Below are 19452 nucleotides of genomic sequence, written 5' to 3' on the forward strand. Positions count from 1 at the left end.
GCACTAGGTGGTGACAGGAAGAGGTAGGATGTCTAGTGTAAGAGTGTATTTTTCTGAAGCCCTGTAAATGGGTTTCTCTGCTGATACATGGGCTATATTCTTGGATTTAGTGTTTGAGAAGGGCACAAAGCAGTCTTTAAAATGACTATTATTACACATCAGTATATTACAACATATAGCCACTTTAAAGTGTGGATATTCATACCACTGTATACCCCTGTAGCTGGGGACTGGCCATTAAGATTCAGTATTAGTCTGCAGCTGCACACATGGTAGAGAAACACAGAGCTCTGTGTCGTGACCAGCATAATCGGGTTCGAATGTTTTGCTATGAGAGGTGGAAGAAATAACAAGTCTGTGTTCCTTGAGAGATCGAGTATTCCTTGAGAGATCGAGTATTCCTTGAGAGATTGAGTATAATTAATCTGTGTTGTGGTTAGAGGCTTTTAGTAATGCAATAGACAAAAAGAGTGAAGGCCTAAGGAATGACAGAAAGGTGTGGAAGGTCAGTGTTGTGTTTGGTGGTGGTTGGTTTTGTGGTACATTTTTTTTGTTTGGTAGGTTTTCTGGGGTTTGTTTGTTTTTTTTCTTGTTTTTAATAAATGAAGGGTATAAAGTGGCTTAAATGCTGAGTGAGTGAAAGGTGTTAAAATGCCCCTTCATTGGTGGAGAGGGTGGGAACATGGGACATGACACGTCAAAACCAACCAACCAAGCAAAAGAAAACCCAGCAAAAAGTTATTTGGGCTAAAGTTGACAGAGTGGCCTGAAGTAACTGACACTGTCTCTTTGTAAATCACATTCAGTAGGCTTATTTGTCCTAATCATACACTTAAACTCACTGCATGCATAGAGAGAGTAACAATGGCAGTTGTAATGCATTTTGAGGAAATGCTAGTCCTTATAGTAAACTTTTCCTATTCGCCTTTCTTCTTCCTCCTGTCGTCCTCTTCTCTGCATGACTTCACTGTTTTTCACCTCTCTTGTGCAGTGTTTATACAAGCCTTAAAACTAAGTTTGATCATAGTTGCACATAAAAGGTCATAAATTTGAAATGCTAGTTTGTCTTATGGATTTAAAGGCAATCTAAATAAACTTGGGGATTACAGGACACCAAGAATAGCTGACCTATAAAGAATAATGATTCGGCACCAGACTCACAGTCCATGTAGACTTTGTCATTCAAAACCTATTTTTACTGATCAGGAAACTTTTAAGTTGGTATTTTCTCAAAGCCTTTCAGCCTAATACAGGCCTCTAGGTAGCATCTTTATGCATTCAAATATACCAATGTTCACTTTAAGTCCAGAAAAGTGTCTAAACATGTAGATTTGCAAACTGAAGACTGAGATCTGCAGCAGGAAATATATAGGTCATCACAGTGATGTAGTCTTTGGAAAAATCTTTTTTTAAGTTATTCAGTGTTGCACCTGTCACTGTCACTACTGACGAAGCACTTTTTCCACTTTTGTGATATTAGACCTGAAATTCTGATCCGGTGTGTGTTGTAAATACAGCAGCTAAAGGTAAATAAAGTATTGGTAGGTTTTTGTTAATGTATTTCAACAAAATGTAGTTAACTAGAGCAATTCTATACCAATTGCTAGGTAGGCTTCATCTTTACTAGATGCCTTATGCAGTGTAACTGTTGAGTACGTATCTTCTAGTATTTGTACTTGGGGGTGGGGGTTGTATTTCAGTTTTCTTAAATGTCTTAGCAGCTCTCCTGGTACCTTGCTGTCTTGGTACATGATGTGGGTTCCCTTACTAAGAGTTACGAACTGCAATGCAGGCTTTTCCTCTTACTGAAAGCTGTAATTTGAAGGAACATGAGGTGTGACTTTGCTACCATTGACACGGTTACTGCAGGGCAAGGTTAGGTATATGCTTTGCCAGCCTGTGCATATTTGTGCAGCTCAGGTGTCTGCTTGTTACTGTATTTGACAGTTTATTCCTCTGTGTAACACATGATGGAAATAGAGTATTTAAAGTACAGATACTGTGGAATCTACAGAAGTGTGCTTGTTTAACAGCTTTTAGTCATTACTATGTGCTTTTTCTACAGACTGTATTCCCCATAGCACTGAAGTGAATAATACTGGAAAGGTTTTTTGTTTATTTTTGAAATAGGAAATAAGCGTAATTTAAGGTGATGCTCTGGAAGCTTCTGTAGTTCAAACTTTTAAACTGAACCGTTGTATATGACCTTTTTATATGGAATGCACGTGAGTTCTTAAAGGGTGCTTAGATTGTTTAGGGGGTTATGGCAAACTGCATGCTTGTCTCATGTAAGATGTTGAGCCTTAACTTGTGAATGAACAGATTTAAACATATGTTGATACTTACTTTTCTGATAATGTTTTGACAGTTTTCTGTCTCCACATAACTTGAATACTGTATGATGTTCAGTATAAGTATCAGTCAAGTTCTGTTAACGTTTAAGTGTGAATCACTGCTTGAGATAATGAAACTGTACTTTACCGAAGATGTAGTTAAACCTGACAAGAATACTGTAAGCAATCTTATGGGAAGGTACAGCTCTTACAGTTTTGTGTGCTACAGAACCTATGTAAACCCCATGGTTCACTCACTGATTTATCCTTTTTATTATTATTTTGTTCATTTGCCTTTTTCCCCCCAACAACAAAATAAAGTTGCATGTGTTGGGTGTCTCTCAAGCCTCTTATTAACAACAGAGTTGTATAGTGCACACTGGACTAAGAAGTTCAGAGAAGCAAAAATTACCAGACGAGTAAACACAAAGACTACAATAACTAACTTGCACTCCCAGCTTCTGATACCCTGTGGCTCTGAGAGAGAACTGCTGTGGGTTTTGTGCCATTCTTACTGTTCACTGTAGGAATACTCATGGGGTCCTTTTTGAGACAGTGTTAGGCAAAATGGCACTCTGACAAAACCCGCACTTGTGATACAGTTAGTTTCCTTAACTGTTCTGTGCTCTGTGAAGAGTTTGGTTACTAGTAATGCCTAGCATTTATGTTAGTCCAGTCAACCAGTTTTGGATATTCGTTTGTTTATTGGGTAGTTGTGTGTTTTGGTATTTAGAGTTCTGAACTTCAAAGCCCAGATAATATCAGTTTTGGAGCATTATTGCAGATTCTGAGGGGAAAAAATAGTAGCTCTAGTAGTGTTCTTGAGATCTGTTTTTAATGATTTTTAATAAAAGAATCCAAATCCTGTTCTTATTTAGTCTTGTTTTCTGTCCAGAATCTTTGAGCATATGTAGATCTGGGAAGCTGTGAGTCACTGCAGTTTGTGCAGCCTGCTCTGCTGAAGGTAATGTTTTTAAGCCTTCAGCAGACTGATATTGGAGAAATAGAGGTGCTCCTCAGACTGTATGTTCTGGCTTTATTCCCTTGCCTGCTGCTTTTCTGTGCCTCGCCTGTCTTGATTCTGTACTGTTCCTGAGTAGATTGGTGCATCCAGATTGAGATATGCCTTAACTGCAGATGGAAAAGGGTTCGTTTAATGAGGATCATTTGAAAACCTGGTCTGAGGAACAGCTCCTCTGGAAGGAATCACAGATTTTTTTTTTTTTTCCATAGCTGACTTAGAAAACTTTGAGAAAAGTGTAGTATAAAATTTCATCCAGCTCAGCTGACTCTTTTTTAAGTGATGTTATGTTTCTAAATACAGTTTTATAACTTACCTTTAACTTCACCCAGTGCTGTGTATGATACTCTGCTATGGAATACTTGAGGCACCCTGTCTGTGGTGTAAATGCACAGCCCTGTGCACACCTGCATAATAGTATTGTTCAGAAAAGTAGTGAAACAACTTTTATTTGCAGAAACTTGTTTGCTGTGAAGTTGGGTTTACATATTACTTGTTATTCAAATGACACTGCCTTTTTTTTTTTTTTAATCAGTGCTCAGTAGTGTTAACAGTATATTGAGTCCTGGTAACTAATAAAAATGCTGGAATCAAAGTATGCAGATCTTGCCATCCAAAATTGACTTGTTATGCAGTATTGCTGACACGCAGTAATGTTTAAGCAGCAACAGTATGTTGCTGTGTCTGTCTTTTAACTTGGGAATTTGATACAATTTTATTACGAGTCAGCTGATGAAGTGATCTTACAGTTCTGCTTCCATTTTCCCCATACAAGGGAAAAATAAATTTGCTGTGATAATTTCTTCAGGCTCTCCTAAATGGCTTCATAGCTGAAACCTTTGATAAGGACAGGTTAAATTTTGAGGGTAATTCTCATTCTCTTGTAGACTGTATCCTGAAAGCTGTATTCTTGTAAACTGTATCATATCTTGGTTAATTCTGGGTTACGGTCTGATTTCAGTGTGGATGTCATGCCTTGATCTACTTAAGGAATACATTATCTTAATGTTCTTTAGAATCCTTTATTTAGGGATAATATACTGTATTATGTATTTACCGTACTACATTATAATTTATGTGATATGATATTATGATTTAAGCTGTATTATGTTCAGTATAGATCACTGAAATAGTTTTGATGTATTGCAGTCCCAAATTACAACAATACAGCTGGAACAGCAGGGCTGTGGTAAAGAAGGGGGACTTAGATTTGCAGCTAAGTCTGGAATCTGTGCTGCAGTCACGCAAGATAGACTGACGTGGTTTAACTGTGTTAATACTCAAAAGATGCAGTTGCACTCTTTCCTTAGAGCTTGCCGTGATCTTTGCATTACTTGTTTGTGAACTGATTTAGCTCACAGCAGGCAACTTGCCTAAGAATAACCACCCTTCCCTCTGTGGATTACAGGCCTATGTAGGCTTAGGAGTTCCATGAGAGTCGAAGTGATCACAGAGGAAAAGATGGGAAATTTTTTATGGCTGTTACCAGCACTGAGGAGATGGGATAGCTCCTTCTGCTAGTATGAAGCTGTTAGCAATTCTTAAAAAAATATTTCAAACTGATGCTGAGTCCTGTGGTTCTGAATGCATGTACTGCTCTATTGATTTGGCAAGCAGCTGATTTACTTTAGTCAGGCTGATTTTTAGATAGTCTGAACAGGACCTGTGCCTGGAAAGGCTGAGGTGTTAAATTCCACTTTTGAATTGTACTGTGATTTAATGTATGTATTGAATACTGGAGTCTTCCTAATTCCCAGGGTTCCTAGGTTGTGTACTTTACCCTCTCCAGCATGTCTTAAGCCTCTCTCATTAATTTCTTCATCTCTGTCTGTCCCTTTTTCGTAGTAATTTAAAATGTGAAGCTAATAATTCTTTTCAGACTTCTGGCAACCGGACAGCAAATCGTTCTCTATTTCTTTCAGAGTTGTGATCTCTAGTATAATGTTGTTAGACTTCTGAGTCAGATGCGCTGTGTGTCCTCCACCTCACGACCACCATTCACTGAATGAGCATACCAGGTGAAAGTTTCTTAGAAGTTGTAAGTAATTTGTTGTTGGAAACAAGATTTTTCCCAAGAAAAGGGCAGATTTCTTGCATGCTCCTTCAAGCGTCTGATTTGAACATGGGGAAAAGCAGTCAACTGGGATGCTCAAGATGATGTAGTTGACCTCATTTCTAAGCAGTGTTCCAGACAGACTAATAATTAGGAAGGTTTCTTGATAGTCTGTTAATTACCCCACATATTTTTAAAAGTAAGTTAGATCACGTTTTCACTGAGTAATTGCTGTTTAATCCTATGCAGCTGTTTTAACTTGGCATTTGTTGCTGAGATATAATTATTACAGTAATTACAGTGGAATCCTTCCTAATTGACTACTCATGAGACTGACTCCAGTTGATTAACAGAGTGACCACCATAGTTTTTCTCCAGGTTTGGAATATGAAAGGGCAGTTATAGACTCTGCTAACAGGAAAACAGCTTTCTCTACTGCATAGAATGATTCAGGACATTGAGAGATCTTGGCAAAAGGGAAGATTACAGCTGTGTGTTTTGGGTGAATCTTCAGGCAGCTTAAATTTATGTGAGAGGGTGTTTACTCTGTGTGCTTATATGCTAGTGGTCATAATAGAAAGATGGCTTACAAATGCTGTGGGAGGTGGAAGTGATCTGCGGTCTTCTTACAAGACCTGTCCCAGGGAAGAGCAAGGAGTGACAGCCAGTAACTCAGAGCCACGCAGCCACTCGCTTACTCCTCCCCATGCCCTTCTTCCTCCACCTGGCTCCCAGAGGGATGGGGAGGAGAATCAAAAGAATGTAACTCCCGTGTGTTGAGATAAGAACAGTCCTGTAACTAAGGTATAACACAAAACCACTACTGTTACCACCAATGATAATAATGATAAGGGAAATAACAAGGGAAGAGAATACAGCCGCTCACCACCTGCTGACCGATACCCAGCCTGACCCAAGCAGTGATCTAGCCCTTCCAGGTAACTGGCCCCAGTTCTACATCCTGGGCATGATGTGGTGTGGTATGGAATATGTCTTTGGCAAGTTTGGGTCAGGTGTCCTGTCTGCTTCCTCCCAGCTTCCGTTCCTCCCTGGCAGAGCATGAGACTCAGAAAGTCCTTGGTTGGCGTAAACATTACTTAGTAACAGCTAAAAACATCAGTGTTATCAGCATTGTTCCCAGGCTGAAAGTCAAAATCAGAGCACTGCACCAGCTACTAAGAAGGAGAAAAATGGCTGCTACTGCTGAACCCAGGACAGTGACATAATGCTGCTTTGTTGACCCACCATTCTGTGTGTTTGTTGTGACCAAATTTAAAGTATTGCTAACACATTACATGGTACTCATGTACTTGAGGTCAAGAGGGTATGCTTAGCAACACAACTGCTGCCTTGCCATTATCAAAGGTCAACTCTATAAGCTGGTATTCAGGAGTTGGGCTTTGCTGTCTCAGAGTCAAGGATCAGTGTAATTCAGGGACTGATCTTGTGCCAGAATATCTGTTGAAGACTTCTCTGCTCTTCAAGGCAGCATCAGATTGCCCTCAGCAGTACAACTTCAGTCAGGATTGGACTCTTCACCAGCAGTTGTTTGTTACAGATGCTGTAACAATCTTGTCAGGATGTCTTTGCTGTTTTACATGTAGTTATGTGTGACTGGATATAGGTAATAAAAGGAAAAGTGTGTGTTATGTTTCTGAAATAAGTGCTTCTCTAATAATCTGTGAAGCCTGTTGTTTAGGAAGAACTGAGCATTTTTGCTTCCAGTCCTGCAAGAAGCCACCAGACCTACTTGGTGCCCTAAAGATAAGAAAAATGCAAAAGAAATCTGGAGTGTCTGTGAATAGTTTGCATCATCTAGGATAGTTACAGGGTTCTTGGCTGTGTGTTCTGTATCTTTGCAGCATTCCTGGTGTCTGCCTGTCCCTGGGTAAGCGTTTTCTTTTGCAGTGGCAGGTAACTAAGCCCCAGAGAGTCCCGCAGAAAGTATACTTCTGATGCCTGAACTGGTTCTGGGAATGGGAGGGGAATAATGTGAGTGAGGAATAAGGGGTAGCATAATAAAAATAAAAAACTGCATGTAACTCTTGGAGATCAGTCTCCGTGATCCTTCTAATCTTGGATTTAAGATATGTCTGAACAGTAAATTGCAGGATAACTTAAGATTTGGTAACAGGAGGAGGTGGTGAAGAGAATGAGCCAGTTTGCTCTTTTTATTCCTTTCTGTGCACAGATTTAGTGGATTGAATCTGTGGACAAATTTAATTTAGAGTGGATTGACTTTCACTCTTGCAAAAGAGGCCACCTTCTCTGATTATGCAGGTTATTGAAATAGCTCATATAGCTGAGGGACAGGATAGGTACCCCAGAGCTCGCTGAGCCAAGTACAGCGGGGAGGCTGGGGAGTGGTTTGCAGGCAGTAGGTCATAGAAGCACTTCAGTAGTCCCTACCGTATGTTATGTGATGAGTTAGTCTGAATGGGCTTAGTGTGCAGTGGGGTCTCATGGAAACTTTGCTGTGTTGTCTTCCAGTACCTTTCCACCAGTAAATGCTGCTGATGTGAGATAACCTACGCAGGGGAACAGTACTGTTGCTGTGAATTTAGCAGCCAAAAATCTTTACCTTATAGCCTGGAATCAGGTTGTGCTTGCAGCAGTTCATCACCTCTGAATGATGTATTAACAACTTCTGGTTGGTCTGGTTTTGGTTTTTGTTTGTTGTTTGTGTGGGTTTTGGTTTTTTTGTTTTATTTTGTTTGGGGGTTTTTGTTTGGTTGTTCTTTTTTGTTTGGTTTTATTTTTCCAGTTTCTATTGGGTTTTTTGTTAATTTCAGCTTACCTGCAGAGTAATGTGTTTGTGCTTAAGATCAGCTGCAGTTTTGTTGAATTCACCTTTTGTATTTAGGTGTTTTTCCAAGAGAGATTTGGATCACAAGTTGCCAGAAGGTAGAATGAGTATAAAAAAGACAGGTCTGTGAGTTTGTATGCTTGTATGTCCTCAGTTCTGTCTCAGCTGTGATCTGTTTTGGTGTAACTGTTGTGAACCTAATGCTTCTTAAGGACACCAGTTTCAACAGGTGGTTGTTTTCAGTTCTGGTATGTTAAGCGTTGTAGGATGAGCTGTGAGATTGTAACTTTGGAAAGCACTTCTGTCAAGCAAGGGAGGGGTGGAAGAGGATTCTCCTCAGCCATACCGATGTAAATCAGCAGGTCTGTGGAGATCAGCTGGGCAGTGGCTTGATGTGGTGCTAATGACAGAATCGATTGTGGTGTCTTTTTTTATAGTTCCTGGATTTTGGAGGCAAAGATGTGATTATGCTGTGCACAGCCTTGTGAATTTGGAGAATTTCTGCTCTAATCTACATAGTGGTTTTAGGAGTTGGCTGTTTTGGTCATGTCTGTAAGCAGTTGTGCCTTAAATGATTATTTCTTCTAGAGCTCTGGAATAATTTGGGTAAATTGTTTGAAGAAACATGCAGTCAAATTGCAAAACAGTAGATTGCTTCTTTCATTCTTAATAATACACGCTCATTACTACTGCACTGATTTTATTTTTTTTCAATTGACTTTCTAAAACAGTAACATGCATTCTGTTCTTCTGGTTTGTTCAACTGTTAATGACAGGGTCATGTCACTTTGTCTTTTAATGCATTGTGTTGTGGTTATATTGCTTTGAATTTCATCTCGAAGGTGTGCTGCAGAGTAAATGTTTCATCAAAGGAATCTTTGCTCTGGCAGTGCCAGTTTTCTTTGAGAAACCGTAGGAATCTAAGTCATGTTGCCAAAAACAACTTACCAAGAATTACCAAAATGTGAAAGAAGACAAATGCTGCTAGCTTCCAGTTGCTATGCTTCTGCTTGTCTATTCTTGCAGCCAAGAGTGCCTGCTTGTAGTCAGGTTGAACCACAATTACAGTATCCTTTCTTTATGCTCTAATTATTGTCATTCAGATTTTTTAAATGTAATGTGCTAGAAAAGCAGCAAGTACTCAAGTAGTAAAGTTGAAGAATTACACTCATGTCCTTGCATTATAATGTTGTTCCCCCCCCCCCCCAGAGCAGAACTGAACAAAAGTTCCAGCTCTTTCAGGCTGCAGTGAGAATTGTTCTGCTGTGTTCCTGCTTGCCCTAAGTGTCTGTTACTGCCAACTTGCTGTAGATTACCTTTTTGTTTTTTTATGTTTTGAAGCATGCATGGCAATACTGACGCAGTGAGTGGATACAAGGGGCAAAATTGGTAACTTCAAGAGAAAGGAAGACTAATTTTCCTTAGATCCAAGTACATCCTGCCTTGCTACATTCTGAGTACTCAGAAGAAGGGTTGCCCTTCTGGTGGGCTTTTCGTGTAGACTGTCTAAAGAAGAAAATTTCTAAAGGAGGAAAGTGGTTGTTGAGCTTTTGCTTGTTTAACCAACTAGCAGGGTAAATCATAAGTGTTGGAATTCTAACTGTCCAGGTATTTTTGTGGGCAGGAATATAGTGGGATGAATAGATGCTGTTTCATGTTACTGGCTATGTGTTTCAAAAATTATGAAGCTGCTTTTTCCCTCAGGCACTCTGCCTCTGAACTGATGAGCAGTCCTGTTGCATCCCTTGGGCTCTGGGATTGCCTGACTGACCACATGATGAGCCAGTGCGGGAAGCTAACCTGATGGAAAATTAACTGAGTGGAGGAAGAGCAAGCAGGGTTTTAGGTTTTGAATGAAGTCTCTTGAGTAGCTTTAAATAAATTTAGTGCAGGGTAAGATGAGAATATTCTATAAGTGTTTGTAGTAAGAGGAAACCTTGATTGTATTTGATACTGAGATAGTTGAAATGTGTATCTGCCATAGCATTTCTTCAGTCTTCGTACTATTATTTTCTTGGCGTTCATTTTAAAAATAATTTGGGGTTTAATTTAGTCATGCAGCTTAAGCTAGTTAAATGGCTACTAAAGGGAATCATCTTTGTCTCTTCCTTTCCCCACTGCCTCCCCATGCACCTGCTCCAGCAGTTCAGGGAGCTAATTTGTCAGAAGATTAGTTGTTGCTAATTGTTTTCAGGGAAAGCAGGAGAGAGATGGCTTTCTGTAGGTTTGGTTTCCTAAGCTGTCATCATAGGTTCAGTCTGGCATGAGGCAGTGGTAACATGGTGTACAAGACTGCATCTTGTAGTGGTAGCTGTTAGATGAGCTTCCTTCTAACAAATTACAGCCTTTGAGCTTGACTAACCCACCTAAAATTCATGCTGGGAATATAAAGAAACAGTGAAATAATTTCACAGCTATTTGAGAACTTCTTAAGGGAAGGTGATGTTCCAGAGAATGTGAAAAGGCACTGCAACTGTCCTGCTAAAAAACCCAAAACATTAACACCACCCCTCCCCCCCAAAAAAAAAAAAAAAAACAACAAAAACAAAATGACAAACTACAAAAAACTGAATCCCCAGCCCAAACCACCATGACAGCCTGTTAAAAAGGTAGGAGCCAAAGGGTTACAAATAAGCTATCTTAATGCAGTTTCTGGAGAAATATGGATAAGTAAATTATTCAATCCCAGTAAGCACCTGGAAGATACTAATCTTTTGTGAACTAATAGGAGTTTTTCAAGAAGAAATCCCAGTTAATCCAGTCTTACTGTAGTAGGGAAGGGACCAAGTGCATAGCTGCATCTTGACCTTTAAAAACTTTTGATACTGCTGTGATATGCAGTGAATGAAACCAATATTATAGAAACTCTTGTGTAGCGGAAATATATCCGATTAAAGAAACTCTGGAAATCGATGAACAGTCAAAGTTAAAAGATTTGTTAAATTTCAGAGAGGTCTCGCTTTGAATGTGTGTTGGCGTTTTCAGGAGTGACTTGGGCTACAGCGTCTACATGTTAAATCAAGATAACATGAAAGGTAACAGGTTTGATTAGGATTTGGAATTCAAAATCATTCTGACAAACTCAGGAAACCACTGCATTTTATTTAGCGGAAAGCTTCAGATGAATGAGATGTTGCATTTGGGAGGGAGTGATCAGCTGTGCAGTCACAATGAAGGATGACTGCAGGATAGAAACTGTAACCTGTGGTAGGTTAGTGAATGGTAGATATTCAGTGTGCTTTCAGATTAAAAGTGAATGCTTCCAGAGCTACCAGTCAGACCTCATTATATATGTATTATTAGGAAAGAGAGATGTACAGAGCTACCAGCTGAGATGTTGACTTTGGGGGAAAAGTTGCTGCTGCTGATTTGTCCAAATAAGTGAGAACATGATGCATGGGGTTGTAAAGGGAAGGTGACCTTGTCTGCTTATTTTTGTTTATTTAGAATCATAGAATCGTTAGGGTTGGAAAGGACCTTAAGATCACCTAGTTCTAACCCCCCCCTCCATGGGCAGGGACACCTCACACTAAACCATGTCACCCAAGGCTCTGTCCAGCCTGGCCTTGAACACTGCCAGGGATGGAGCATTTACAGCTTCACTGGGCAGCCCATTCCAGTGCCTCACCACCCTAACAGAAAAGAATTTCCTCCTTATATCCAATCTAAACTTCCCCTTTTAAGTTTTAACCCATTACCTCTTGTCCTGTCACTGCAGTCCCTAATGAAGTAGTCCTTCCAAGCATCCTTACAGGCCCCCTTCAGATACTGGAAGGCTCCTGCGAGGTCTCCATGTAGCCTTCTCCAAGCTGAACAGCCCCAACTTTCTCAGCCCGTCTTCATATGGGAGGTGATCCAGTCCCCTGATCATCCTTGTGGCCCTCCTCTGGACTTGTTCCAACAGTTCCATGTCTTTTTTATGTTGAAGACACCACAACTGTAAACAGACTCCAAGTGAGGTCTCACAAGAGCAGAGTAGAGGGACAGGATCACCTCCTTCAACCTGCTGGTCATGTTCCTTTTGATGCAGCCCAGGATACATTTGGCTTTCGGGGCTGCAAGCAGACACTGCCAGCTCATGTTCATTTTCTCATCAACCAACACCCCCAAGTCCTTCTCCGCAGGGCTGCTCTGAATCTCTTCTCTGCCCAGCCTGTAGCTGTGCCTGGGGTTGCTCCGACCCAGGTGTAGGACCTTGCACTTGGCATGGTTAAACTTCGTAAGGCTGGCTTCAGCCCACCTCACAAGCATGTCAAGGTCCCTCTGGATGGCATTCCTTCCCTCCAGTGTATCAACTGAACCACACAGCTTGGTGTCATCGGCAAACCTGCTGAGGGCGCACTCAATCCCACTGTCCATGTCAGTGACAAAGATGTTGAACGAGTCTGTTCCTAACACCGATCCCTGAGGGGCACCACTCGTTACTGGTCTCCAGCCGGACATTGAGCCCACAACTCTTGTGTACAGCCATCCAGCCAGTTCTTTATCCACCAAGTTGTCCATCCATCAGACTGATGCCTCTCCAATTTAGAGACAAGGATGTCATGTGGGACAGTGTCGAATGCTTTGCACAAGTCCAGGTAGATGACATCAACTGCTCTACCCCTGTCCATCAGTTCCTTAGCCCCATCATAGAAGGCCGCCAAACTGGTCAGGCAGGATTTCCCCTTAATGAAGCCATGCTGGCTGTCACCAAGCACCTTCTTGTTTTTCACATGCCTTAGTATGCCTTCCAGGAGAATCTGCTCCCAAGATTTTGCCAGCCACAGAGGTGAGACTGACTGCTCTGTAATTCCCCGGGCCATCCTTTTTTCCCTTCTTGAAAATGGGGGTTATATTTCCCTTTTTCCCAATCATTGGGAACTTCACCTGACTGCCATGATTATCAAATATGATGGACAGTGGCTTAGCAACTTCACTTGCCAGCTCCTTTGGGACCCGCGGATGGATTTCATCAGGTCCCATGTACTTGTGGATGTTCAGGTTCTTAAGATGGTCTCAAAGCAAATCCTCTCCTGCAGTGGGCCTAGTCCCCGCATCTGCCTTCCAAGACTTGGGTGGTGCAGTCAGCCTTTGCCAGTGAAGACTGAGGCAAAGAAGTCATTCAGAACCTCAGCCTTCTCCAAATCCAGGGTAGTCACTTCTCCTGATACCTTCCAGAGAGGGCCCACCATTGTCCCCAGGCTGTCTTTTATTTGCAGTATAACTATAGAATCCCTTCCTGTTATCCTTAACATCCCTAGCCAAGTTTAATACTAACTGGGCCTTAGCTTTCCTAACCTGGTCCCTAGCTTCCTGGACAACATCCCTGTATTCTTCCCAACCCTCCTGTCCTTGCTTCCACTTATTATAAGCCTCTTTTTTCATTTGAATTTCCCTCAGGAGCTCCTTATCCATCCAAGGAGGTCTCCTGGCCCTCCTGCTGCACTTCCTTCTACTTGGGATGCACCACTCCTGAGCTTGTAGCAGGTGATCCTTGAATATCAACCAACAGTCTTGGGCCCCTCTGCCCTCTAGGGGTGTATCCCATGGAACATTACTAAGCAGGTTCCTGAAGAGGCCGAAGTCTCCTTTCTTGAAGTCCAGGGCAGTGAGCTTGCTGCACGCTCTTCTCACGGTCCTAAGGATCTTGAACTCGACGTGAAAAGACATGCCATTTGTCGTTTTTCAACTTAAAAAGACATGCCATTTAGTGGCATGTCTTTTGTGATGAATTGAGACAGATAGAAACATCAGATTAGTTTAGCAGTTTCAGTGGATGAACTTTTATCCAGTTACTTTCGTGGTATGTCGTCATGGAATCATAGAATAGTAGGGTTGGGAAGGACCTTAAGATCATCTGGTTCCAACCACCTGCTACAGGCAGGGATGCCTCACACTAGACCAGGTTATTGAACACTGCCAGGGATGGGGTATTCACAACTTCCTTGGGTAACTTGTTCCAATGCCTCACCACCCTCACAGTACAGCACTTCTTATTCATATCTAACCTAAGTCTCCCCTGTTTAAATTTAAAACTTGACTTCTAAAACTCTCAGCTCAAATAGTGAGTATTTTTGGAATTGGGATGAGAGTCAGGCAAAACTATGGTTTGTGTTTCTGTTTCAATAGCATTGTGGAGATTTCTTTAAATATTTGTTACTGAAGCCTGTTAAGAAGTCAATATAGAATACTGGTACTAAATAGCAGTGCCTATTTCCATATCAGAGGTGGATCAGAGACATTGAAATCTTAATTCAGTGTCTAACCCCGTTCCCTGAAATGAAACGTTCTTTTTGTATTTAAGAACACAAGTTGGGATAAATGTGCCAGTAATCCTTCATATGATTATGAAAATAATAAGCCTTTGCTGTTATTCAAAAGCCATTGGTTATTACCATGTATTTAGCATAGAATCCTACTATGCTATATGAAAATTAAGCTTAATTCCATGTTCTGCAACAGTTGGAGCTGTTGTGACAAAATCCTGGAAATTTATGACTGTTCATACAAATTCAAGGTGTCTGGCAGCAGTGCTTCATTAAAAGGCAGACAAGACATTATTTTGTACCATACCTAAGAGAGAATTCCTAGGTGACAGATGTGTCTGCACTTAACAAATGCTAGAGAATCACAATCAGTCCAGTGATTATTACCTGTGACTGTATGATATGTCATGTTCTCAGAAGTAGTCTCTTTTCATGGGGAAACTTTTTAATGGGACACATGAAAAAAAAAAAAATCTACAGCTTGTTTAAAGGTAAAAATAGAGTAGAATCCTGTGAATCCTTGCAGCAGTTACACATTGGAACAGATTTTAGTTTGAGGCTGCATTAGCTTTGCAGTTTTTACAACAAAGCCTATTTTGTAGTTGTTATTTTGAGACAGAAGATGTTAATTGCCTTTATTGTACTGAAGAGGGGTAGATTGATGTAAGACAAAGGTACCAGAAGATGATATGGATGAATGCTGATACCTTTTACTTCAATATTAAAATGAATTACCCTGCCACTCTTTTGCTGTTGTTCCTGGTTTGAGTTTTTCAGTAATGTGGTTTATAGCAGATCTCTGGTAGCTGTATTGGTACAACTGATGCAGCACTGCTTTACTGGGCACCGAGAAAGGAACAGTTTAGATACTTAGGAAACCAGCTTTGGTAATAGGGAAAAAGTACTGTGTTACATTGCCAGTAAACCATTTATATACATGCGTGCATCTTGCTATATTGAGTTTTTGTTGGTAACTCTGCTACTACTACTTACTGTCATGACAGCACCACAGGAATGCATTTGAATATTGGCATTAGAAAATTACTAGAATTCATAATGTGATTGATCTTTACTTAGGTTGTAGTAACATATAAATGGAATTTACTTTTGAGCTTGAAAAACAGTTGCAGATTTCTGAAAGTTAATTATTTTCACTCTCATGACTTATAGTTTAATAATAAATTGACATTAGGGGTGAGAAAAGGAGGATGATGGAAAGCATTGCAGTAAATGAGAATGTCTTTAGAAATCATTTTGTGGGTAAAAATAGTTGTTTCTCTCCTAAATAGATGATAGCAGGCCTCCTTTCCGGTTTTCTGACATCACTGGCTGTGAAATGGCTGTAGAAAATACAGACTGATACCAGAGTAAATATCTGTCTTCAGCTACTTGTTATAATCTGTATGTGTAATCAATCATAAGTGTCTCTCCAGAAATATGTAAAGATGGATTTATGTGAGCCAAGAGCATGCAACTTGAGTTACTAAGTTTAGTAACTGAAGTGTTGTGTATGTTTGTGTAAGGGGGAGAGCTCCACCTACTGGAAAAACCTTCCAGTTTATGGAGTGTATTTTGGGTTAAGATGGATTGCAGTATCGATTTCTTAAGTCTGGTCTCAGGGGTTTGGAATGTGAGTACTTGCAAGTGAATAGACTTCCTTCAACTTTAAAAAGCCTGTGCCCTGAAAATATTTTCTCCTGTTTTCATCTTGATTTCTTTTGTTTATAGGAGCATCATCTCCAGCGGGCCATCTCAGCACAACAAGTATATGGAGAGAAGAGGGATAACATGGTTATACCAGTTCCAGAAGCAGAAAGTAATATTGCGTACTATGAATCTATATATCCTGGAGAATTTAAAATGCCAAAGCAGCTGATTCACATACAGCGTAAGTGAAGTAATTTATTCATTGAAATCTACACCCAGAACTTTATCTGCTAGCAGTATTTCAAGAGATGAGTCTTAAATATCTATCGAGCTCACATCAACTCACTTCTGAGAATTTATTTTTTCCAACAAGTAAAGGAACAACATACTTGTTGAAAAGGTACATTTAGTTCTTGATCAAGAGATAAACAGATACGTTTCTTGATTCTCTATGTTAATACTTCACAGTTCACAATCTCAAAGGCCTGTTTCTGCCCTCTGTAATAGTACTTAATAGTTACAGCTTGCAGAGAAATCTAGGTTCGTTAGCAAGGGCAGACAAAAATCCGCTTGAAGAGGAGAATATACAATACATAGTTAAGAAACAGAGGACCTGTCCCCTGAAGCTTAACCAGGATATAATGCTAGTGAAGTAGATTGGGAAGCCAAGCAGAAATGGCAGCAGTAGTAGTGTTTGCCTCTGCCTGGATGGAAGTATTCTACATCTAAAAGTAGGTGGGTTTTGATACCACTGATGACTTGCAGATGTGCTTGGATTTTGTTTTTTGGTGGGAGATACCAGCTGTTCTGTATGGATGAGACCGTGAATGTGAGCACCACATTACTTCACATACCTTTTGAAAACATTTAAAAAACGTAATCTGTTGCAGAATTCTGTTTTGCAGTATAATTTGTAGAATTTAAAACGTAGTATCTGTCATTTAAACAGATCTCATGCCTTATTAACTTTGGTTAAAGGTTAGACTTCTACATCAGTCTGAGCATCAGTGATAGCTTAAAGTATTAGAATTGTGAAAAAGTTTGTGTTGAAAGGGACCTTTAAAGGTCATCTGGTCTGACCCCCCTGCAGTGAGCAGGGGTACCTTCCACTATATCGGGTAGATTAGAGCATGTTGCTGTGCTCTGAAGAAAATGAAGAGACTAATATTAGTAGTCTTCCATGCTGATGTTAAGGTTACACTTTTTCATTCTTTTTCATGTCTAGTGGTCTAGCAGCAGAAATGGTGATTTTTTTTTTTATTTTTTTTCTCAGCTGCACTGTATTCTGCAGCATATTCATTGTACCTTTGAAGTGTGTTTGGGCTGAAGTCTTAAGTGTTGATAGTACTGTATGTACACAGCATTGAAAATACTGACCAGTCTAAAAGTTTCTTACTGAAAGCAATGAGGTTTGACCAGTAGTAAGCTTTCATTAGTTAACAATATATAGTCAAATAGATAACCAGCCTTTACTCCTGATTTTTAATGGTCTGCATTTATCTTTTTTTTTTTTTTGAGGAAAAAAAATAGGTATAGCTTCAAAGTAGCATTCCTACAACTTTCAAACAAATGATTTTGGGTTTGTCTTCAGAATAATCTGGTGTGTACTCCAGATATTGCTATTAGAATAAAACATTTCTATAGTAAAATTAACTTTCACTGTGGTGTTCAGCTTTTAGTTTGGATGCTGAGCAGCCGGATTATGACTTGGATTCAGAAGATGAGATCTTTGTGAACAAGTTGAAGAAAAGAATGGACATCTCTGCTTTGCAGTTTGAGGAGATGATAGACAGACTAGAAAAGGGCAGCGGTCAGCAGGTACAGTGGTACTTTGAATACGAAGAATTTTAAATATGCACTCTGTATATTGCTATATAAAAGTGACATGCTGGGCTTTACATTTAGCCAGTCAGCCTGCAAGAGGCCAAACTGTTGCTGAAAGAAGATGATGAATTGATCAGAGAAGTCTATGAATACTGGATTAAAAAGAGGAAAAATTGTCGAGGTCCCTCTCTTATACCAGCAGTGAAACAAGAGAAGCGAGATGGTTCCAGCACAAATGACCCTTATGTTGCTTTTAGAAGAAGAACAGAAAAGATGCAGACACGAAAAGTAAGTAAATCTGTTCCTCCTTCTGCTTTCTTTCTCCTCCTTTCTTCTCTCTCAAAAAGTAGCTTATATAAAAAAACAATCCTGCTATGTAGCATAAAGCAGTAAAAGTTGGGATGTTCTTTTGTTTTAATTTGCAAATGTAAAAGCATAAAAGAAACTATTCTAGGATAGCTATTGAATGAAAGTTTATACGCATTTTTTCACTAAATCTGCTAAATCTACTTAAAGCATTGGTAAGCTGTAGCTCATTGATAATGGGCACATGCTTTTTTTTCTTTTAGCATGTGGGTTTTAAATATATAAATATTTAAAACTTTAATCATTATTTAATTTAAATGATGTGGGGAAACATATACACTATGCATTTACAGAATCGAAAAAATGATGAAGCATCTTATGAGAAGATGCTTAAGCTGCGTCGAGATCTGAGTCGTGCAGTAACCATCCTGGAGATGATAAAGAGGAGGGAAAAAAGCAAGAGAGAGTTGCTGCATTTGACACTGGAAATTATGGAAAAGAGGTAATGTTGAAAATTTGCTGCAGAAACCTTCAAAAACTACTTTGTATTTTGATTCCCACAAATGCTTGTAACAGTGAGGGTTTTTTAGAAGTATTTAGGCTCTTTCACATTTACAGGAAAAACATTTTCATATATGCCAGGGGGGGAACCAAACATTAGGAAGCTGCTTATTATGGCAAAGTAACCCAACACACACATCTACATTGTTTGGTTACATGTGTACATTTATTCATGTGTACATGTATGTAGCCTATTATACAGGGAGATCTTTGTTTTGGGTAAATACAGTTGCAAATTTGTGTTAAATACGTAGATTAAGGAAATCCCAGCTAATTTTAAGGTTGTTTCCAGTCGTTAACCATTCTGTTTCTTTGTTATCCCCATTCTTTTTTAGCAGAGCTTGGTTTAATACCATCTTGAAGAAAACAAATATGCAGTTCAGTAGAGTATAAAATGTTGTTCTGTGACTCATCTGCAACTAGTGCTTCTCTTGGCATCTTGTTTGTCAGCTGTGATGAAGACCAAATGCTCTGCTCTGTCAGTTGTCACTTTCCTGGTCAAGTGGGAATCACATTTACAATGTAGAGTTGTTCTTCAGGTTGATACTTAGAATCTGAATAGACTTCTGTGGCTGAAGAATCCATGTGTGAAAACAAATGTTTTGAGTCGGTATCATAGAATCATAGAATCGTTAGGGTTGGAAAGAACCTTA

At 39.8% G+C, this 19452-nt stretch overlaps 1 protein-coding gene across 12 annotated transcripts in view; it reads left to right on the plus strand.

The window, feature by feature from the left end:
* Positions 1-19452, plus strand: part of EPC1 (enhancer of polycomb homolog 1) — a 72321-nt gene that overhangs the window by 29094 nt on the left and 23775 nt on the right. For all 12 annotated transcript variants that reach the window (XM_061468133.1, XM_061468144.1, XM_061468134.1 and 9 more), the window contains 4 exons: positions 16190-16349; positions 17781-17926; positions 18014-18220; positions 18592-18740. In XM_061468133.1, the coding sequence (XP_061324117.1) occupies positions 16190-16349; positions 17781-17926; positions 18014-18220; positions 18592-18740 (662 nt within the window). The remainder of the gene's footprint in view (positions 1-16189; positions 16350-17780; positions 17927-18013; positions 18221-18591; positions 18741-19452) is intronic.

This window comes from Pezoporus flaviventris, unplaced genomic scaffold (genome assembly GCF_033815535.1).
Source record: "Pezoporus flaviventris isolate CSIRO_AGI_PZ_B2104156 unplaced genomic scaffold, CSIRO_AGI_Pfla_v1 ptg000047l, whole genome shotgun sequence".
Lineage (NCBI taxonomy): Eukaryota > Metazoa > Chordata > Aves > Psittaciformes > Psittacidae > Pezoporus > Pezoporus flaviventris.